This window comes from Pseudorca crassidens, chromosome 6 (genome assembly GCF_039906515.1).
Source record: "Pseudorca crassidens isolate mPseCra1 chromosome 6, mPseCra1.hap1, whole genome shotgun sequence".
Classification (NCBI taxonomy): Eukaryota; Metazoa; Chordata; class Mammalia; order Artiodactyla; family Delphinidae; genus Pseudorca; species Pseudorca crassidens.
Window position 1 is genome coordinate 30,249,223 of NC_090301.1, and position 23,429 is coordinate 30,272,651.

The 23,429-nt window shown below is 49.1% G+C and overlaps 1 protein-coding gene and 1 long non-coding RNA gene across 8 annotated transcripts in view; one reads left to right on the top strand and one right to left on the bottom strand.

The window, feature by feature from the left end:
- NRP2 (neuropilin 2) overlaps nt 1-21,033 on the bottom strand; it is a 114,768-nt gene extending 93,735 nt beyond the window's left edge. For 2 of the 7 annotated variants that reach the window (XM_067740869.1, XM_067740870.1), the window contains exons 1-2: nt 20,404-21,018; nt 6,536-6,713 (exon numbers count right to left, since the gene is read on the bottom strand). In XM_067740869.1, the coding sequence (XP_067596970.1) occupies nt 6,536-6,713; nt 20,404-20,476 (251 nt within the window). In that variant the 5' untranslated portion in view covers nt 20,477-21,018. Of the gene's footprint in view, nt 1-6,535; nt 6,714-20,403 lie in introns of all 7 variants that reach the window. The other 5 variants (XM_067740864.1, XM_067740865.1, XM_067740866.1 and 2 more) reach the window with 5 other exon arrangements.
- Nucleotides 17,887-20,148, top strand: LOC137226305 (uncharacterized). Its single transcript, XR_010944303.1, has 2 exons — nt 17,887-18,409; nt 19,763-20,148. It is a non-coding gene; the product is annotated as an uncharacterized lncRNA (long non-coding RNA).
- Nucleotides 21,034-23,429: the final 2,396 nt, after the last annotated feature.

The window sequence follows — 23,429 nt, forward strand, 5'->3', positions numbered from 1 at the left end:
ATACCCCACTTTTAGGCATTAAATTGCAGGGGGGGATGGTCCCTGGATATAGGGTATGAAACTGCAGAAACTCTCTGACCAGGGAGAGCGGGACAGCAGAGAGTCCCCATCATCTCACTCTTTCCTGCTTCCTGACCACAGCCCCTCGCTGAGATGCTGGAAGTTGTCTGGCCAGGCAATAAAATTAAATAGCATTGCCCAGTCATCTCTTCACTGAGAAGGGGGTTTGTATCAACAAGCCACTAGGATGGCCCTACATTACTGTGGTTCCTGAAGACATCAAAGTCTCTCCCCTTCTTGCCTTTGACATGATGCTCTCTGCCTGGGCCACCAGCGCTACCGCCATCCCCTTTGCCTGGCTAACTTCTTCAGGATCAGTGCAGGCATTGCCTCCTCCAGGGAGCCTTCCCTGATCTCCTCAGCCAAGGGTAGATCCCAGGGCTCATATCACGTCCCCGGTCAGAATGCATGGTGTTGGCGGAGGCAATAGAGCATGAGAGTAAAGAGCTCAGGTTGCAAAGTAGTGTGTTCTGGTTTCAAATCCCTTCTCTGCACTTTTTTTTTTTTTAACATCTTTATTGGAGTATAATTGCTTTACAATGGTGTGTTAGTTTCTGCTTTATAACAGAGTGAATCAGCTATACATATACATATATCCCCATATCTCCTCCCTCTTGCATCTCCCTCCACCCTCCCTATCCCACCCCTTTAGGTGGTCACAAAGCACCGAGCTGATCTCCCTGTGCTATGAGGCTGCTTCCCACTAGCTATCTGTTTTACATTTGGTAGTTTATATATGTCCATGCCACTCTCTCACTTCGTCCCATTCTCTGCCACCTTCAAGAGTGCAAACTTGGGCCAGTTGCTTACCTTCTTTGAGCCCAAGGTTCTTCATTTGTAAAATGGGAAGAGTAACAACCACTTTCCATTTCACGGTTTGTTGCAAGGATCGAATGAGACGATGTATGTAAAGCACTTGGCAGTGTCAGGCTCACATGTGGCAACTTTATCATCAGTAACCACGTATTTTTTTACTTGCTTCCTCCTTCCAAACTCTAAATTTCATAGGGTCAAAGAGTACAATTTACTTACTCATCACTGAATTCCCAAGGCTATCATCATGCTTGGCACACAGCAGATGTTTAATAACTAGGAACGAATGAAAGGTCTATTGCCACTTTGCCGATGAAAGACCAAGTCACAGAGAGCTTAGTAACTTCTGTGATCCCGTGTCTTACCTTCCTGCTGTCATTATGTCACATCACAAGATGGACGACTAGGGAAGACACCTCTGTTGACCTTCCAATGCGGGATCATGCCATGCTGACTTACATCCTGGCAACCCAGATGTAAAAATCTCACTGACACAATCATCTGCATGCCCCTGCTCAGCCCCCTGTAGGACTAGGCACCTTAGAGGGTAGAGGTGAGACACACGTGGCCCGTGCCCTTAGAGAACCTACGTGCTCAGAACACAGGATGACCACGCACGAACAAACAGCAAGCGAATAAGGGCAATAGGCAACGCTTGGGGAGTTCCGAGTAGGGGGCCCTGAAAGAGAGCTGGAGGAATCAAGGACTCCAAGGGGGAATGGAGGGGAGCGTGCCGTGGGGCACTGGAGGGGCGAGGGAGGAGAGTCTGACCCCTGGCCCTCACAGGGTCTCCTGCAGATGTAGTAAGGTTGTATGTGGTTGTATGTGGAGGACGTTTATTGAGCACAGGGAATCTTCGCTGGCCCGCTGGGGAAGGGCCAGATTACTGAGGTCTGGTATGTTCCCTCTGTTGCCCGTAGTCAACTTATCAACCCGGGAAAGTGCCCCCTTCCTAAGATAGCATCCCCTACTTTGGGAGAAGCACACGCATCTTCTAAGATTTAGAGAGCTCCTCTGGCCGTAAATAAACACAAGGGCACTTTGTTTATCCAGCACACTTAGCTAGAGGCCCAATATCCCCCCAAACCTCAAATATTCAGAATGTGGGTGGGGCGGGGGGGGGATAGTTTCAGAAGAAAAGATGGTGAGCAGCTCAACTAATGCCGAGGACTCCACGCACTGATGCTCTCACACTCTGTCCCCGGGAGACCACCCTAGTACGCACTCTGCTATGAGCGTGGCTGACTAAAGCAAACCAGACATGCTGGCCCTGGGACTGCACTGGCCTGGGACAATAGCTTAGACCCCAGGACTAAACACTTCCCAACAGACACTGAAACCTCCTGAAGCAAAATCCATACCCACAATAAAAGGGTAAAAAGAGGTCAGAGGGGTATACTCATAACAGAAGATGACAGCAAGAGTATCGATAGAAAAAAGTCACACATTCCCCCGACGTACAAAGACGCTAACCCAGTTGCGAATTTATTGTGTATCTACGTAAACAAGAGACTGAAATCTTGCAAAGCAGTTACCATTGTCAAAGGTTTGCAGATGACGACACTGAGGCCTGGGAAGTTTAAAATGTCAACAGAAACTCATATCTAGATCTATCTGACCCAAACATGAAATTACCCAGCCTCTGTCAAGTTTAGAATTAGAAGCCTGAATCGTCGAGGAAGAGTTGACTCACCTTAGCATTAATTTTGTTGAAGAAGACAAGGAAGCACGGCACATGACTTAGAATGTTCTTAATCAGAAGTCTTTCTAAAGAGGAACTTTTGCAACTTTAGAGGAGTATGTTTTAGAATCTGGAAATTTCAATGAGGCATGGTAAATGAGATTCGTTGTGCTGAACATACACATCAAATTATCAGTATAGGTCTCTGTGTGGGTTTTTCAGCCTAAGAAATGTTCTGTCAAGTCTTCCTAGTGGTTTTCGCACTTTCTGAAGCATGTTTTTCAAGATATCCATCTGGAAATAACCAGTTCTTAAAAGGACCTAGACTCTTGATTCTGGTTTTCTTTGGGCCTCCGGGATGGGCTGGGATGCTAGGCTTGTGCGAGGGCTCGTGAATAAGCTGTGTATCCTACACAGGTGGGTGTTTTCAAGAATACATATACTTTAGATCTCAGAAAGGGAAAAAAGAATACTCAGGTTTGCATGCATGTGCTTCTAAAGCCCTAAGGTTCAGGCACTTGTCTGATGACTCAAGTGAAAGGCAGTAGCACGGTCCTCCTGCCCACCGCGGGGGAATGAAGTGGCTTCTCCCTGTTTGCTCAGATGGCCCTGAGTCCTGCCCTTTTGTCCACAGGGGTTTCTGGTTTCTGCCTGCAGTCGGTGACTAGGCCTCAGAGCAGCCTGTGGATGCTGGGGCTTGGATTCCTGCGGACGGCCAGAGGGAGGAGTTGGGAGCTCACTGCAGATGGTGGCCTCGGACTGTACTGACTCAGGCAAAACCGGGGCTGGTGAGTGAAAGTTTCCAAGCAGACGGCAGACTTAAATGGAACAAAATTAGCAAGCGACGGTTAGGGGAAAAGGTCTGTCTGTCTGGGGTTTATTCACCCACGGGCTCCACCTTTAGGATGTGGATTTCGAGGGACAAGCCGCCAAAGGCTTAGGGGCCACCAGCCAGGCTAATCCTCTCATAGCAGGGCCCATGCCCAGGTCATGGGGCCATCTTTGCAGTTAATCCTGCACAAAGGAAGAAGAGGGGAAAACAGAAAAGGGCAGGCATGCTGACCACTGCCCTTTTTGCACAGCGGGGCTGGTTGTTTTTTTTTTCCCTGACGTTCTTACTCATATTTCGTTTTGCAGGGAATGTTGCTGCTGCATGCTCTCCTCGGAAGGTCCTTTGGGCCGTTTTCTCTTGGTACGTGTCTACCCTGCGGGCCTTGAGAGCCAAACCCAACTGGAAACACGCACCGAAACGAAAAGAGAAAGGATGCTAATTTCCTCTGATAGTAAGTGCTTTCCAACCCGGGAGCTCCCTTGGAAGGAAAATGAGAGCGGGAGAGAAGAGAAACAGGACAGAATCTTCAGGACTGTCCCCTTCACAAGAAAGTGAAACAAGGCAGTGGGGGAGGAGGAACCCATTTAACCCTGAATGCAGGTGGCAGTGAAGACTGTTAAAAATACCTTGCAGGGTGAGAGATGGAGAGAACCGGATGTGTCTTTCTAAGTAGAGAAATTAATGAGGATGAGAGAGAAATGGGGAGTGGAGGAGAAATGGGGGAGGCTAAGAGAACTAAGGATGAGGTTAAGTAGCAGAGGCGTGACCCCAACAGCGTCTTGCTGACACTTTGGCACTGGGGCAAGGAGACTCCAGAAAGATCTTTTTCTGACCTCCCTGAACTTTTCAGTTCACGCTGGAAGCATGGAATTGGGGGAGTGGGGAGAAAAACAGGAAGCTTCTTGGTACTGACGGTAAGCACCAGAAGCTTCAGCATAACCTTGTAACTTACCTGCTTCCCTACTTCCTACTCCAACTCCAGCCAGAGGCAACGTCTTGGTTCCTCTGTTCCCAGTGGCTTCAGAGACCTTGCGCTCGCTCCATCCCTGGGGCTGAGTCCTGAGGGCAAGGGGTACGCCACAGCCCCAAACTGGGCAGGAACATGCTTCCCTGGCCTTGTGTGCTTCCAACATGTTTTAAGTCATGCTCACCAGTTCCTAAGTTTTCCCTTCCCAAAGCCATGCCTTCTCTCTCTGCCACTATGAATATACATGAGATGACCTCTCAGCAATTTTCCTGGGAGATTTGCTGGCATAAGCATAACAGATTTTGGCCCTCTGTTGAGACAGGTGATTAGTCAAAGTTCTCTGAGCGCAGACCCAAGCTCTCAGTACATCACGCTTCAGTCTGTGCCAACCTTCTGTAACCCAGCCAGAGGCACCAGAAGCCTTATACCTTATAAAGAAGCTCTTCTAACAGAAATTTTTGGTCAAGTTCCCTGGCAGGGAATTGGCAGCCTTGAGGCGCTGTGCACATATACACAGGCTGTGCATTTCACTCAGACAAAGAGGAACTGATGAGTTACCCTATGTCATCCATGGAGTCGAGAGTGGATCTGGGATTATAACTCCGTCTTATGACTCTTTGTCACATGAGGCGTCCACCCGGGAAACCCTTCGGTTTTCAACAAAGACTACCTCTTGTTAGGAACAAACCATTATGAAGGTGCAAAGGAGTCCTAGGAGGATAACAATGACATCGATTCACTGTGCCTCCCGATCGAACTCTGGTTAAAGAGGAGCCTTGTTCTCCTCCACAAGGTAGCCAGGCCCAGACCTAGACCTGCTCCCTTGTACGTCTCCTGCTAGCTCATCCCTTTATTAATTTTTCAGCCTTCACAATGCTTTGCTCACAAGGAATGCTCAGACTATTTATTCATCATAAGGGGCCACTGAACACCCATCAGAGCAGTGGCATGTTCTAGGCACTCGTCTGGAGCAGGACACGATCGTTGGCGCATTCTATCCTGTATAGAAAACTCTCACTTTGGTTTCAGCGAGGAAAGACTTTACGATGGAGCCCACTAGACAGTACAAAGGGCATTCACACTCTTGACATTGCAATGCTGCTTCCTCCCTCACCTTAACTTATAGGGACCTTGGTGTTAACATGGTGTTTCTTTTTTCTTCCTTTTTTTTTTTAAAAAAAATTATTTATTTATTTATTTGGCCGTGCTGGGTCTTCGTGGCGGCACGTAAACTCTTAGTTGTGGCCTGTGGGATCTAGTTCCCTGACCAGGGATGGAACACGGGTTCCCTGAATTGGGAGCGCAGAGTCTTAGCCACTGGACTACCAGGGAAGTCCCAACATGGCGTTTCTAAAGCACTCACAGGTGTCTAAACGTCTGCTTGGTCTCTCCTAAGTCACACATTTCCAAGATGGCAGGGCCAATGTTGTGAGCCCAGCTGAGTCACCTCGGGTGACTTAACTTCTCTGGGCTTTGGTTTTCTCATCTGCAACATGGAGGCACCAACTTCCCAGGGCCATTGTGAGAACTGAATGGATTGATATTTACAAAGCAATTAGAAGAGTGTTTGTTAAATAAATCCATAGCACCTGCTTTGAGACTCTAACCTGTACAGCACGATACCAAGAATCAATGCGAATCTAGACCTACCGGTATAGACTCAGCTGTTTAGCTCTCTCTCTATAAGGAAACCTGCCACTGCTTCCTAAAATAACAGCCTGATCCTCCACGGCTGGATACACAGGAAGTCTCCACTTGGGGAATCTGGCTACTGTTTTATTGAAGGAAGCTGCTGGGGTTCCTACATGTGGGAGAGGCAGTGGAAATGGGGAGATCTCCAAGGGGAAAGTCAATCTTAAAGTCAAGAGCTGGCGTTGTGTATTCCAACCCCCCCGCCCCTACGTGGAATTCTCCTCCACTGCCAGCCTTTGAATTTAGGGTGTATTCTTTACACTCTTCACTCAGGAAGGCGCTTTCCTCCATACTATGGGATCAACCAGGCTTTTATTTCCACTGAAAGAAATAAATCTCTTGAGGTTTCCCTCTGGGGCCAGGATCACCACTGTTCAGCAGGTCCTAGGGCCAGGGGAGCTGCCACGAGGCGGCAGGTATGGCAGAAGCCTGGGGAGCGGGTGGGGGGGGGTGTGTCTCGTGGATGTACATGGCACAGGATGGTGCTTACTTGCAGTCGTGCTTCTCGATTTCGAAGTGAGGGTTGAAGTTGAGGACAATCTTCTGGTTGGGTTCGGGGGCATAAACAATCCACTCACAGTTCTGGTGGGATGGATAATCCTGGGGGTACCCCGGGGAGGTGATATAGCCAGCGTCTTTGGAATTCAAACGACCTCCACAGGGTTGGTCTGGAAGAGAAGACACACGAAGCAAAGAACTTCAAATATGTTACAGTCTGTTTTTTTTTTTTCCTTTCCTTGTTTCTCCTCTCTACCAGTGGCTGATTAAAACAGTTTTACAGACCTTTTATGGCAGTCCAGAAGACTAACCTACTTACTCATTCAGTGGAAGAGATTATTTCAGCTCATCCTGCCCCCACTCACCCAACCACACACACGCGCGCGCACGCACACACACTCTTGCCAAACAAAAATATTCCAGAAAATGCTCATAAATATTCCCAATTACATGGTCTGAGATTTTTAAAAAAACAACAAAGCTGAAAACTTAACGTGCCTCCCTGCCTGTTCCTGTCTCCCCTGCTTGGCCCATCTTCTTCTCCTCGTTCAAACCTCGCATCTCTATCTTTATCTCATAAATCCTTCATGTTATTTGGTGTTCCCCAGCCCAGCCCAGGGAGCCAGAAGTAAAGACTCCGGGAACTGACAATAGTGGTTTTGTGGTGCCGACCCACAAGTGAGCCTGGTAACAATTATATGTGATGCGGAGGAAGCATTTTCAGTTTTGGGCCAGAACAGACCCTGGAGGGTGATTTCAACTTTTTTTTTTTTTTTTAAGAAAGAAAAAGCAAAAGCCCCCAAACACTTAATTCCAAATACACCACAAATTTGATTTATTATTTCATTATACACTGAGTGGAAAAATCTGCATTAGAGAATCCACTGGCTCTGACCTCAGAGTTTTGACAAAAGTGCTTTGTGTTGAGTGGACGCCTGTGTTTTCTGCAAGCTTTTTGCCGCTGTCCCTCCTGCCTGGTCACCACCACCAGAGTGTGCTGCTGCTTTGTCCAGTGGTGACCAGCCTTGGAAAGGAGGCTGCAGGGGAGTAGCTGCTCCCCTCCCCCTCAGCAGTGCCCAGCTGGAGGTAAACAGCTTCATGTGGGCCAGGAGGGAAGGGGGCGATCTTCAAAGGCAGAAGAGGTGGGTGATGACATTTGAAGCATCTCATATTTGGGAGTGAAGCTCTGTCATCCCCAGGAGGGGTTCCTGGGAAATGGAGGGGTTTGGCTCAATACCACGGTAGAACAGAAGATGGGAAGGCACAAGAGACCTGGAAATATTCAGAAGCCTCTAGGAGAACTTCCTAAGATGTGTGCCTCTCTTAGCATCAATCACGATTTAATATCGCCATCTGCATGGAGCAGCACGGGGTCCGTGAATTATGCATTCGGGCTCAGCAGCTACCCCACAGGACGGGGCTTTCTCCTGTGCTCGCTCTTTGAGGGAAAGGGTCATGCATTTTTTAACTCTACAGGTGCACTCTCCTATTCCCCGTGTCTGTTGGCATTACTGTCGTCCAGACCTCTGCTTTAGATTACCAGCCTGACAGGCTTTAAACGCATAAAAGATGGGCACACTGCGCAGTGATGGTTGGGACACACAAATCCACACAAGTAGCCTTTTAGGCATCACGCCTCTAAGAGCTCAAACTGTGCGGCGTTGAACTGCCCAGAATCTAATGGATTCAGGTTCCATTTCCTACTGGGTGGAAAACAAAAGCAGGCCATTTCCTCTGGTTTGCAGAGACCACATCATCCTCTAACTAATGACCCCACACCCTCCCCAGTCCAGGAGGACAATGGGCCCAGCCTCCCCGCCCAGACAGAGATGAGGCCAGCAGTTGAGCCCGGTGCCGCCCGTTCCTCTGCGGCTAGTCCCGCAGTCTTTCCAGGTGTCCACACCACTCCGCCATGCTGGGCACCCAACGACTTCCAGCAAGTCAAACTGTGGCCCGTTGCTCCTGGTTCGTGGGCGCGAAATAGGGCTGAGAGTGGTGGCCCTCTGAAAAGGTGGAGGTGTGGGGATCACCCCTCCCCATCACCAGCTGCTCGGACCAAGCTAACGGGAGAGGAAACTTTCTGCTGGGTACAGCTCCTCTGCCAGCTGTTTTGCTGAAAACTGCAGCCTTGCCACCAACTCACCCCAAACCACATTTTTCACCTTTGGAACTCAGCAGATGGAATCTGAGCTGAGCTCCTCTTGTAACCAAGTCATCCAAACTCCTTCCCTCCTTCTTTATCCCTTCCCTGCTTCCCTCCAATTACTCTTGAAAGAACTTCTCTCCCTCAGTTCCCTGCCCCCTCCACCCCACCCCCCCAAGTTTAAGCTTTTAGTCATTAGACCAGGCACACATAATCAGCAATAAAGACAGGAAACTTCCTCATAGGAAGGTTTCATTTCTCACCCACACCAGGAGTCATCATTTCCTCACTTAAAAAAAAATTAAACTATATATATCCCATAGCGGACAGTCTGCATTTTCGGCTGTTAAAACTCACTTAGCCAAAGGAAAAAGGAGTAACCCCTTTCTTTTTTCCTGCTCTTTCTTTATCTGAAGAAAATCAAGGCACTTATTAAAATATTTAAGAACTCATTAAAACATCTGCTTTGCTTGCGTGTTGTTAACCTTTTCAATATCCAAACATTTATAAACTCACACTCGTGTTTGGATGGCACTCACACTCAGAAACACACACAAACATAGATACCGAGCATATATCCGGTACGTATACATATTAGAAATTCACACTTTAGTCCTGTACACACTTTCACACCCTCTCATAAAATATCACACATCATTTGCACAGACACATATCCACCAAGATAAATACTAGAATTTCTGTCTCTATTTTGCTTGGAGAGAACTGAATTCTTGAAATCTCTCATCAGTAAAAATTGTAAGGAAAACACGCTTAATCCTTCTACACTTCCTCTTAATCACTGATCTTTCATTTCCAGGTTTGGGAACCCTTCCATTTCTGAAATACAAACATGCTCCCAATAGAAATGAGCTAGACTTTTTTCTGAAGAGCTACACCATCCAGGGCTTGGGAGGTCTCTGTGGCGTTCCAAAAGGAACAGCCTAAGTGCTCTCTATCGTGTTTCAGAGGAGTCCAGCCCAGCCAAAAGGGGGCTGAACTCAAGGGCAAACGCCTTTAGGCCAATCTCCACGTACAGAAGGGAAGCTGACCCTGTTGAATTTTTAGCTACTGAGCCTGTTTGGCAAGTTGACAAGCGACTGACTTCTTTCTCTATTTTGTGAAAGCCTTTCACCTGGGGCAAATTCACTTCCCAAAGAGAAGTAGGCAAACCCAGGCCTGGACGGTTCAGAGTGGGTTTTCTCCTACATCTGGGAAGGAAACGTAAGGGATGGGCCAGGTCAGGTCAGATAAAGAGGCCCAGGGATGAAAGGATTCAAGTGACACCTCTAGACATAATTTGAAATCAAGGGGATGCTAAGTTCTAAAGTCACAAAGGTTTGATTTTCCCCCATAATGACTACTTAGGTGTTTTAATTTGACATATAAAAGGTCAGATTATTTCTGACCTTCCTATCTTTCTCTTTTTTTGTTTGTATTTCTCACATGCCCTTGTTTGCTGGTGAGCTACGCACCATCTGATGCTGCCTAGGGGTAACCTGGCCCGGGATCAGGTAAAGGGATTCAGGACCCATCCACTTACAATTCTAAGGCCAGTTTCAGAAAGAACTCACCCTCCCATAGAACCCAATTTAAGACGAAGCACTGGTTCCTTCGTAATATATGATATTTGGGAAGTAGTTATTAAGAAGGAGTAACAGATCTTCTTTAAAAATCTGGTCTGCCTCCTAAGTAAATTCAGCTGGAGTTGTTTTAAAGAAACACTGGATGGCCAGGACTTGAAAATAAACAGATTACAATGGCTTACTTCGTCATGGCCAGAGACACCAGGTGACACCAGGCAACAGGCTGTGGGCTGTCCCACAGTAGAAGAATCAGATCACTCATTTTAGCTGAACTGAAAGTAAAAGTCCTTGGCAAAAACAGGAAACTTAGGCTGGCTGGATAGGGGACTGGAGAGTCAGGTGATGTCAAAGGTGGGTCTGGGGTAAGGGGACCAGATTACTAGGAGGGGAGGGGGGCTGACATTAGCAAGAAGAGGGGATGCAGCACGTGGACTCTCAACTCCCTGTGACCTTCCTGTGTCTCAGCTTCCTAAACTGTAATTCATTGAGAGGATTGAATTAAGTGTGTAGTTTTCAAAGTTATTTTTAGAAGTGTTTGTGTTTTCCTTGATCAGAACTCTATCCAGAACTCCAATGGGCAAAGCAGCTAAAAGTGGAGCTCTTCTTGGGTGTGGGGACGGAGGGTGACCAGAATCAGTGCAGTATCCCCGCCATGAAGTCCCTCCCCTCCTCTCTGATGGGGCTTCTCTGTAAGAACATCAGGACTTCCTGGAACTGGGTTTGAAACCCACTAAATCTCAGTTTCCTTGTTACTTTAAAATGCCACAGAAAAGAGAAAGAGTAGAAGGATGAGAAGACATCAATTTCATATATATACCTGAGGGCACTTGGTGGAGAAAAGCAGTCTCATTTCCCCCCAAAATAATACGTGTTATTTACTTTATAATTTATCCTTTGTTCACAACACAATCCCATCCTGTTCCTATTTCCACAGCATTGTTTTTATTTAATTATTGGTAGCAAGGAAAAGAAGAAGCTCTTTCTATGATTTCAAAAGAGAAGTCTTGCCACTTAATAAGAAGCCTTGCTATTCAAGTATGGTCTCCCCACTGGCAAGCTGTGTGACCTTGGGTAAGTTAGTAAACAACTCTGAGCCTTTGTCTTCTCATCTATAAACGGAGGGGAGTAGTTCTAAAGGTCAGCTGCAGTTCTAAAGTTCAAAGCCTGTATAATGAGGAGGGGGCAAATATCCTGTAACCCATAGATGAACCGGAAATTTAAAAGATTCTCTACCTTCCTAGACAATAAGATATTTATGCAAGGTGTTAATTTCTGTTTCATTTGCTTAGTAAGCCTGAAACAAAACTCCAGGGTTCTTCAGATGAAAGTATCTGTCCTGCATTATGGAGAGTTCAAATGTCTCTTTCAATCACATTAGCTCTACCGACCTGGGTTTCTTTTCTTAACTGAGGCTGTGGCTGTATATTTATAAATATTAGGGATACACAGTTCTGTGTGTGAGCATCTCAACAACAGTGATGCATGAAAAGAAAGACAGAAAAAAAGAGTTTCTTCCAATCTCTCACTCAAATCATCTAAGTCCTGTGCTCAGGGTTTGAACCAAATTTTGCTCACTAACCTTGGATAAGCTGCTTTTAAAGAGTGATTTCTGTGGGCTGAGGCTGGATTTTGTTTTATTCAAAGCGACTTCAGCCTGTCACAAGACAGTCTCATAAAATCTGTATCTTGGCTTAAGCTGGGAAGAAATGAGCCAATCCATCAGCCCAGGAATGCGGCTGTTTGACCACTTCCTAAGGCAACTGGGAAGGGATGCAATCTATTCAATTTATGGGGCTGGGTGGCAGTGAGCGATCCACTCCTGAAGGCGCAGCAAATGCAAATCCCTATGAACTTCTGCAATGATAAGGTTCAAAATCTGAATAAAAGAAGCGTCTGGGAGGGCAGGATGGAGGGAATCAGAGAGGGGGACAGAAAGCCAGCAGATGAGCATGGAAAAAGAGGTGGGGAATGAGGCAAACTTCCTCTTCTGAAACACCTCCGATGAATTCACCAAGGAGAGAACTGGAAGTTGGGTCTGGAAATAGGGCCTTTGGGAAGTCTCTTCCCCTCAGTCTGGATGCGAAAAATGAACCTTCATTTAATCGTTAAAATGTAGTTTGAGGCGATTACCTTCCCTGACCTCAAATCATGCCACCTGTGGTAACCTCGTTATTTGTCATCTTATATCATAAGCAAACACAATTCCAATAGGGCAGCCAATATAATATCATTAGTTTATATTTATGTCCACTCTTTCCCAGCCCTCATTGCAAATGCAATTTTGATGCCAATCATGAGAGATCTGGGATTACAATTCCTGACCCTTTCAACAGACATTTGGGGAAGGAAATAGAAGCAGAATAATTTTAGGGCCACTCCAAAAGGTAATATAATTTTTTTCATGTATTTTGATTAACTAAAGGCTTCTGTTGAAACTTTCATGGCTCCCCATTGGTTAGTAAATGAAATCCAACCCCCCTGGCCCAGCAATTTGGCACAAGCTACTATATCCAACCTGATTTGCAATTATTTGCCTCCACACCGTCTAAACTGCAGTTTCTGCGTATTCCCCAGACAAGAAGTGTTCCCTTCTCTGCTCCCAGTTCCCCTTCCCCTGGTATGCCTTTCCCAGCTCTAAATCGTCTATCCTCTCAATCCAGGCTCCCACGGCACCTCTGCCCTCCCTGATCTCCCCACACCACGAGTGACCTTTCCCAACCTCTGAGGCTGAAGCTCTTTAGCATCTTCTAAGGTGTGAGAGAGCCTTATCCATGCTGCTGGACCACCTGTTCATCTTTGGCAAACCACACAGCATCAAATCCAGAGTCTTTCCCAAAAGTCAGACGCAATGAGGCTTGATGAATTAATAACTGACTGGCGTAACACCAAAAGTATCCGTAGGTATCACAAATTCTAAGAAAGCCTCGTCACAAATTGTTCTGCTTATCCAGCTACTACCCTTCCTTCCCGACCCACAGCTCCTAGTAAATGCAAATGTTTTTTTATTGGTGAACCGAGAGTTTAGAGGACTTGTCTGGGATAATACCTAGTCACAGATCAGGGTAGAGCTAGTGTGAACTATATCTCATAGGACACAATAACCTCAGATAATAATGATGAAGTTCAAAAGAGATTACATTTTAATTCGAATAATGGTAAAATTAATTTATCTGAGGGTTTTCTTGCCCCCTCACTCCATCCCCTACCCTCCCAAAGGCAAGCTCTAGATATTTGTTTTCAGTAGTGCCAAGAAGATTCAAACTACTGCTTCATCACTAGACTCTTGCTGGGTGTCAGTTTAGTTCTCTACCCATCCCTCCCCGGCTCCCTTCCCCTCCCTGGCCCCCAATATGCCTTTTAGGCACATCTGTTTTATTTTTCCCCTTTATCAAAACAATTATTATCGTCGCTTGGTCCAGTAATTTGCAATTCCCTTTATCTTCTTCGCTGAAAGATTGGCCAGAACCCGGATCCCTGGCTATCACGGGATCTCGAGAGGCGGTGAGCAGGGTATCACTGGCTGTGTGCATTCAGCTGGCCAGTAGCCCTATCCACTGCACGCCTTCCTTTTGTTATTCCCAGCCTCCTCCCTTTTCTTTCTGGATTAGATCATGACTCCTTTATGAAGACCCAGAGGGAAATGGGATTATCAAGAATCTTGCTGGGTAAAAGCTATTTTGTCTTTATGACGACTTTTTTGAGTTCAGCTGGTGAGGGGCCTTAATGCCAGAGTAGAAGTTATTACACATTCAGGGAGCCCCTTCCACGCAGCACTCCCTGCTGAGCACCCTTTCAGGGATGAAGAATGGAAGAGGAGGGAAGGGAAAGAGAGAGATTTAAAAAATCAGTAGAGGTGAGAACACTGAAAGTAGAAAACCCAGGTGAGAAAAAAAATGCAAAGAACAGACATAAATCTAAGATGAGAATCCAGCAGAGAACATCCGTCTCTGAAGAACAGTGTGCCGAGAGATCATCTGACGCTTATGAAACCAGACAAAGGTTTAGTGGGGTAAGAGCTGAGAATGCGTAAATTATCTATTTATTTTTTAAAAAAACTCATAAAAGTAACATCAACTTACCACATGGGTGTTAGTGTCCTTTCTATCTTTCTATGATCACCAGATACTGTTAACCCCACTGAAGCTGTTTTGAAGATTAAATGACTTCTGCATAGACAGCTTAACATGTACTAAACAGTACTCTATGTAATCTGACATAGCCCAACAGCCCTAGAAATCAGCTATTATCATCAAATACATTTTACAGATGAAGACACTGAAGTACAGAGAGATTAAGGATTCTGGATCGCCGAGCTGTCAAGTGGCTGAGCTGGATTTTAATCCAGGTGGTCTGGCTCCAATGCTTCAGATGCTGGGAAGTCCGATGAAGGTCTCCCCAAAACATTTCAGTGACAAACTTATTTAGTGGCATTTAGGGCAAGAAAAATGTTTTGCCTGTTTGAAAATTCCTTTTTCTCCCCCGTGCCAGGAATCTGTGTGTGAACAATGAGAGATGTGTTTGAGGCTGGGGTGTGAGCGAGCTGCAGGCACTTAACACAGTTTCCACTCCCGGCACCTCAGGTGCTTGTCATCCTGGCCCTCTTTCCTGGGTCCTGGAAACCAGGGTGTGTGTCTGGGGGGAGGGTGTGGTAGGGGTGTGACTAGATGGCTCAAGTCTGAAACTATGTGTCACAACATCAGAGGGTTTTTTCCTCCGCAGCTGCCATTTCTCTCCTGTCTCCTCAACCCCATTCTTCCCCATCCTAAATTCCACGTTGGTATTGTTCTACTGGAGAGGAGCAGCGTTTTCAAAGATGGGGGATTTATTTTTACCGCACAGCTGGTCTGCCAAAGGTCACATAATTTGGCAATGTTCCCAGTGGTTAAAAATTAATTTCTCCTTATTAATACAACCAAGGTCCCCTAGGATCAGAGCTCAGCCTTATCTAAACTTGACAGCTTCCTAAACCTTTAGAAGATGCTTTCTCCTGGAGGGCCAGCCATGCTACAAGGCCACTGTGTCCTGGAATCCAACCCCACTGAATCCTGTTAGGTAATGAGACCATTAAGCCTTCAGCCATTTCTCATCGAAGCAGATAAAGCTTTGGAAAAGGCTGTAGGCTCTCTAGGACAAACTTCCGCAATACCAGGAATGGGTTAATTAAAAAAAAAAAAAAGTGAATGCCTTACCTGGAAGGAACCATACAAAGACTAACTTCCGGGGATCAAACACAAATCTGACACTCAAAGAGGGTGCCTCACAGCTTATCCAGTGGCAAATGATGGTCAGATGATAAAATACCTCAAATATGTTAATGATACTACAAACTACTGCCCAGATGTCACTTTTCAAGTCTTTTCTCATCAGTGCAAGAAATTAAAAAGATATTATGCTTCTGCTCCTAAAGTCTTCCCAAACTGGACTTCGGGGGAATATATTCTGAAAACTCTTTACCGATGAACCTGGCTCTGAATTGTGTCTACTCAGAACTGTCTCACACTTGGGTCACCCAAAGTCAGCTCCTTCAATAAGCAGTTGAGTCAAATGAAAAACACCAGACAGGGTCCTCAGGACCATCCAGTCTATGGTGTCTCTCCCCACTGACCCCCGGGGGCCTCTCCCCAGCTGTTATTTGCTTTTATGCCTCATTGCATATGAACTGGCATTTCAACCCCTAGACTCGACTACACTGTGAAGATAGGAACTGACCTTTTGGGTGCAGAATATGAACTATACATTCAACAGCAGGAGATGAGAGCCATTTAGTAGACAGCAGGAGTCCTGTCTGGATAGCCTGGGGTTCTCAGTCACTGCAGCCTTCCAACATTTCATTTTGCCAGTTGGGTGCTCTGTGGCTTAATCTGAGGGCTCCACGGCATGGCATGAAAAGTCCAGACCTGCGGTGCTGCCTGGGCATACACAATTCTACCAGGCACAACTTGGACAAGAAGGAGCTTGCCCTGGAGCCCTCATGGGGAGCTCTTCTCTTTCCACTGTTTTGCACTGTGTGCTCTGTTGGCAACTGACGCTAGCTTCACTACCTCCAGTGGCTGCTTATGGGATAAAGTTGACCGGGTACCCACTGAATGAGGGCACGGGACCAGTCCCCAAGAGCCTAGAGCAGGCTGTCTGTGCCGAATCCAGGAGTTTATAGATCTGCTGGCAAATTTTTATGCCTGCCCACAGCCATCCCGCCATTCGTGGAGACAGGCTAAAAAGGGAACCCTCTTCAAACTCTTATCCGGAGCCTAGACTGCCGTTGCTTCTCTTTCAGCATTTGTTTGAACCAGACCTGTCTCCCACAGCTAATTTACACCTCTTATCTGATCATCCAGTCCAGACGGAAGGTTGAATTGACTGCGTTTGCCAGTGTCCGTGGCAATGGTGTTAAACTCAAGCACAGATCAAAGCTCTCCAGGCAAGGGGCGGGCTGGGGGGCGGGTAAGGGAGGGGCGGTTTTTGGTTACAGGGTCCGGGCTCTTTTGGCCCCAAGCAGTGTGTCCCGGAGGTGCGGAAACGTTAGGGCTGGGAGTTGCCACTATCTGAAGAAACCCATTGTCAGGGCCTGATGATTTCCTGAGCAAAAGCCCGTCCCCCCGCTGACCACGAGATTAAGTCCAGCAAAGGGGAGTTTCGCGGCCAGGCTCTGACCGGGGAATGGCTAGCGCCAGGGGGCTCTCCTCTCCGTCTGAAACCGAAAGGAAGGGAGGTGGTGGGAGGGAGGCGAGTGGTGAGCACACGCCAGTAAACCAGAGCGCCGATCTCCTCCCATTCCAGAGAAATTCAACCGGAGCCGCAGAAGCGGTGACACGGTTGAGCCAGATCCCCTAAGCTTGGCCCGGAAAGCTGATTCCCACCCCCATACCGCAGAGGTTCCCGGAGGGGCGAGCGGTTCATGCCACCCCACCACCCCCGCCAGCCCCTGGACATTAGCTTTGTGGATGCCCCCCCATCCAGCCGCCGGGCGCCGGGGACCTGGTGGGAAAAACGGAGGTGCGCTAGCCCGAGGCGAAGGCTGGAGGCAGCCGTTTAGTCACAGCGTGCCCCGCCTCCATTAACTTCTGTTGATATTAAAGAGAAATCAATCAGTGAAAATGAAGCACTGGCCGTGAATATTTCTTTTTCCCTAGCGGAAAAGCAAAGAGCGAGATGGTGGGGGAGGGGAGGCAGAACTCGCCGGCGACTGCAGAGGTTTCTCCCAGGCGGAGAACCGCAGCGGCGACTTAACTTTCTGGCAATGGGCAGCGTTGAGGAAATGCCGCAAGCTTCTCCCTGGAGGTGTCCTTAGTCAGGAGGGGGAGGGGACAAGGCTGCAGGAGCTGGAGGCGGCCCACTTAGCCCAGGCTTGAGCTTCGGTTTTGCTTTCGCTGGGAATATTTTTGCCTAATAGAATGTTTATGGATCGCTCGGCTCTGTTTCTGCTGCGTAGCCCAAACAAATCGATGCGGCGTTAGAGACAGCGCGGGGTAGGGGGGAGGCTGGGGGGCCACCACGTCCCCACCACGTGGAATGCCCGCGCGCCGCGTGCGCTTCACCTGTTCGCGCGCACCCGCGAGCGCCCGGCGCGCAGCGCTACTAGAGGCCGCGCAAGTTGCTCTCATTCCCGCGGCTCAAGCTGCCTCCTTTGCGCCTCCAACCTCCGCTCCGAATCCCACCCAGTCTTCCCGCCACCCAGCTCGTCCAGCGCTCGGGCCCCCAGCCCCTCAAAGCCGGCTCTCTGGGGGCAGCAGGGGTAATGCAGCGCAAAGTGGAGTGCGCGAGGCAGGAGGGGGCGCTCCGGGAAGGGCCCTCCGAGCGGCCCCGAGTCCCCGAGCCCCCGAGCCGGGGCAGGAGGGAGACAGGCGGGCGGCGGCGCTGCGAGCTGGCAAGGCGGCCGGCGTGGCAAGGACAGGGGGAGCCTGGTGCGCGACGCCCACTGGGCCTCCCAGCCGCGCGCCAGTGCAAGAGGCTGCCCGCCTTGGCCACGAGGTTATTTGCTCACTTGCTCCCCGGCACGGCCCCCTCCCGGCCGGCGCGCACCGGGTGAGTCAGAGGTCTAGCTGGGCCTCGCCCTTTGCCACCCGCTGCCGGCTCCCCCGGTGCCAGTCCGCTGCTCCGACGAAAAGCCGGAACGGCCCGCGGCTTGCGATCGCCTTTTCGGGTGAGAATACCCACCCCGGGCGGGTCCCAGCTCCGCGTCCCATCAGGAGGTCCCACCCTGGGTCCGAGGCTGCCTGAGGCCTCACAGAGGGCGACCAGCCCTGTGCTCCGCGCCTCTGGGCTTCTCTAGAAGTGACGCAGCGCGGCCCGGGGCTGGGGTGGGAGGGGGCTCTGCAGAGAGCGCGGAAGGCAGGTGGCAGAGCGGGAGTGGGTTTGAGCGGACGTCGCACACACACGTACACACTCCGCGCAGTGCTCGGGGACAGATGTCAGAACATCTGGGGTAGGAGATGGCCCCCGAGTCTTTACTACCCCTCCCGCCCCTCAGAGCACACGGAACCTGAAGTTGTGTGTGTGTGTGTGTGTGTGTGCGCGCGCGCGCGCTCGCGCGCCGGGGCCTACCAGAGTCCATGCCTGAATACATAATGTACCGTGGGCATCCTCACCGCGCGCGCGGGCGCGCGGGCACACACACACACACACACACACATATATATACACACAGCGAATCACACAAACATACATAATTTATGCAGCTTTCAGGTCTGTGGGAGGTAATTTAATTTCGCTTCAAGCTGGGAACTTAGAATTAAGGCAACAGGGAATGGAGAGCCACAGGAAATCTCCCCAAGTGGGACCTGCACCCACCTCTTTGATACGATTTTCAACTGCTTTGAAGGCCAGTTATGGCCGAGAAGACGCAGCAAACGTGTGGATTTGGATAACAAGGGCATTCGCGAATCTTTCTCCCCCTAAAATAATCACCCAAGCTTCGAGTGGGGTGCGTGCCAGTGCTGGGGAGTGAGAATCAGCGTCCCGGGCCCCCACAGCGGGCTCCCACTAGCCCGCTGTGATGGGGGAGGGCCCGGGAGGCTGCAAGGGGTTGGTGCTATCGCTGCAGTGGCAGACTTCGAAGTGCCTGCGGGTAAGGGCACTTCAGGAAGGCTTTTTCTCCTCTTTCTTTTCCCCATTTCCTCCCGGCATGGTTTCCCCATTCTCAATCACCTGTAGCAGCTTTTAAGAGTTTTGTCAGACTGCGACACTGTTGTCAGAGGGGAGAGAGGCTCACCCGGGAGAGTGGTATGCGGAAGCAAGAACATGCCCCACTGGATTCCCTGGAACCAGCCCTTCTCCGAGAGTGTGCCCCTAGCTCACAAGTACTGGCCCCACACTGTTCTGGGCCTTGCAGTACTTATCTCTGCAGTCTGTCCACGCACCCTTTTTGGCAGTGGTTGAGAACAAATTGCACTCAAAAGTTTCTGACCACTTCACAAGAATGAGAGACCTTTGAGGGCCACATACTTTGTGTTATCTAATAATAATTTTTAAAAGAACACATGATTTTCTTCCCCAGAAAATACAGCAGGAAAGAGAGTTGAATGACCAAACGCCTCGGTTGCCAGAAGCGCCCAGCCCCAAGCCCCGAGCTCAGCCACAAGACCACTTGCTCCATCAGCGTAAGGCCAGTGATCCTGAGACCCATCCACACATCCTGCAAACAAGCTACAGCACTGGAAAACCCAAACTAGACTCTTGCAGTTCCCAAGCCCTTCAGTTAACATTGCTCAATGTGGCTAAGGGGAGGGAACGCAAATGATTTATATTTCACTGGCTAGGTTGAAGAAACTCAAGGGAGATGTGTTCTGCTTCAAGACAGGGGGAAAAAATTCCCCAAAACTGTAATGCAAAAGCTTTGTAGTATTTTTAAACCTTTGATTCAGTCCATATGTGACATCTGAACACCGCCAAATTCTGTCTATGTTTCAAAACACACACACACACTCACACACTCCTAGCAGGAGAGAAAAGTTGGGTTTTAGCAGCGGTGGTGGTGTAGGGAGGGCCGGCTGGGATCTCTCTCTCAATTATTCAGTATTGAGAGATCTTCCTTCTTTGCCATTGCGTGTGGCCCCCTGCATTAGCAGTTGCTTTTAAAGGTAAAGGCATATTGAAATGAATAGAAAAAACAAAAAACGACAACTTTCAGGGGCTTACCTGGTTGGCCTCTCACTTCATGTCCTGAAAAGTAGAGAGCTAAGAAAATCCAGGTGAGAGGAAACATATCCATTTTGGAGAAGGAAGCTTTCTCCAGAGCTGTTTTTGTAGATTTCTTGTTTAATTACAAGTCTTTGTATTTTTCTCGCTCTTATGTTCTTCCTTACAGTGTCCTCTGCAAAGGTTTCTACTGGTCAGTGTTTCCCTCCTGGGTCCTGGCGGCCCGTCTTCACCTTTATCCTTGCTGGATCCCCACCTCACCAGGAGGAGGGTAGCTCTTCAAATCAGCAAAGAGGGAGCAAGCCGGGAAGAGAGGACGGGTTTCCTCTCTTAAAAACAAAACGCATCTATGCCCTCTCCAGTTCCTCAAAGTATCATTTCCTTTATCCTACAACATCACGAGTATTTCCCGTAAGCCAAGCGTAAAAAAAAAAGGAAAATATAATAAAAATAAAAGCCAAGACTTGCCTTGGGCATCACACGGCCCCCAGGCAGCTGTGTGATCTCAGAGGCGTAAACTGACACACATCCCCCGGCACTCGGGACCGACACGCTGGTGGAGGCACAGACCACCCGACGGCCCGAGCGGGAGGCGGCCGCCCAGCTCTTGCCCTCACCGGGTTCCTCTAGCGGGAGCCTCCCCCAAAGGCTACACCCGCTTGGCCAGCCTCAAGAGGGGAGTCTGAGGAAGGAAGCTGCTGCTGCGGCGGCTGCTGCTGCTGCGGCGACGGCGGCGCCGGCTGGGATCGCCTGGGAGCGAGCGAGCCCCTCTCCGAGTTCGCTCGCGCCCGCCCTCACCTCCACCTCGCCTAGCGCCTTGCCGAGTGTCTGCGCGTCTGAGGATGTGCTGGGGGCGGGCTGCGGGCTGCTGCCTCGCTCGCGTTCTCTGCTTCCTCTCCGTCTCCCCCCTGCCTTTTCAGGCCGAGCAGCGGGTGGATGTCAGAGCCGCGGCAGAGCTATCCGATTACGCGCCGGCTCAGGGCCCGCCCCTTCTGTGTTCCTGATTAAAGAGGCAGCCGCAGAGACGCGCGGCGAAGAGCAGAGCGCGGCGGCACCCGCCTCGGGCGGGGCGGCGGCGGTTTCCCCCTCGGCCGCGGCCGGATCAAAGTTAAGGCAGCTCCCACCCGGCCACCACTCTCCCACCCGGCCACCACTCTCCCACCCTGGGCACCTCCGCGCCTGGCTGTGCCGGGCCGCCCGTGCGTAATGCCCTGGAGAAGGAGAGCCCCCGGGCACCTCCAGGGCGCGCTGCCTTTGGCCGCCTGGCCCCCGCCCGAGGAAGACTCCGCGGGAAACGGAGGAAATTCTTGTTCTCCCCCGATTCCCCGACTCCCGTGCCACACACGTAGAACCCAACACCATGCCACGCGCAATGGCGTTACAAGAGGAGTTGGGTGGCGTACGGTGTTTGGAGTAGGGAGCCAGGCGGCAGCTCAGCCATGCGTTCGCACAGGCAGCAGTGCGTGGCGGCGACACACACGGTCAGCCCCGGCTGAATAAAACCCCAAACACTGCCTGCGTTTACTACTCGGATCCTTTGTTGTGTCCCAAACATACTCCTCTCCTCGCTGAGTGAGGATGTAGTTTCCCCTGCGCTCCTAACTTGTAACTATCAGAAGAAGAGGAAAGACGTTCTTCAAAGAAATTTTTCAGGTAAATAAATTGGATTCCCTCAACTCTCCAAAAAAAGTCCAGGTACATGAAGGTTTCTCGAATGCTACTGTAACTACTTCTATTCACACTTCCCCACGGAGATGTGGACACAACGCCGAGAGAAGGAAAACAGCATTATGCCAACTATTTTTAAATGGAGGCGTGAAGCCTGTTTAGAGGGAGCCTCGAGCTAACAGTTGGGAAGACACTTGTATCTTTGTTTCTAGGGATGGCTTTGTGGATTCAAACTGTCTCGCTTCACTAGGCACCTATTACTACATTATCATACAGACTCTTAACAGGAACAGTCTAAATAACACTTTGCGGATACCTTTTCTGCCACTCTGCAGATTAAGAAAAATAAAGTTTCGGTGACAAGAAACACACACGCATCTGACTCTCCCATTTATTTCTTTGCTTGTGCTTGTGGATTCTTCTGGGTGGTTTTCCTCCTTATCTGGACTTGCCATTAGCTTTGTTTATCACTTTTAGTGTTTGAAAAATCTGTAACTCCCACTTAACTGTTATTTACACTGAGATAACCAAAACAAAATTGAATCAGAAGCCATTTGCAAATAGTTGAGCCAAGCCGTGCAAGGATTTTACGGTGCTGTGTACATCCACTGGCTGCATATCACACTGTTAATCTTAGATGCCTGGTTTTAAAGGGCATTTAACCGAGGCCTGGTGAGTTTTTCCAGCGAGCATGTTCCCTGGCGGGCCTAAAGACTACCTCTCACTCCTCTCATTTTCTCTCTCTCTCTCCTGTCCTTCTTTCCCCCCTTCCTTCCTGGCCTTGAGAGCACATCCGTATTATTAAAAACTCCAAGTTTACTTTTTTTCCTGTTTAAATGTCGGTTGTAAAGAAAGACCACTGCTCCCTAATATTTAATGGAGTAAAGAGGTAGTCTGGATTTTGAAACTTACATGGTGATCTCGGCTTCTATCATTGCCAAGGTACTAACTTAAGGACAAATAACATTATCTACAGTGACACAGGTTTCATAAAGAGAGTCATTTAGGATCACCTCCCCACCACCAACCCATCTAGCAAGTGCCGAACATGGAAGAATTCTGTTTCTGAGAACATTATAGTCAGAGTTCAGGTGACGGGGAGACAACGAAAAAGTAAACTGAAGCCCATTGGGAAACCATAAGAAGGAAACTCTGGACTTCTGCCCTCAGGTTCTCAGGGTTGGAGGTCCCTATCAGGATGCTTCAAGGGTCTTTGGTCTGGTAGGGAGAAGGGTCAGTCTCAGTGTTCCGTTCCTGGACCTGATTCCCAGCATCATGGATTTTAATTTTTCAGAGGAGTCATTAAGAAGGAGCTAACTTACTTCCTGGGAGTCCTTAGTAGGACTGTTGCAAGAGTT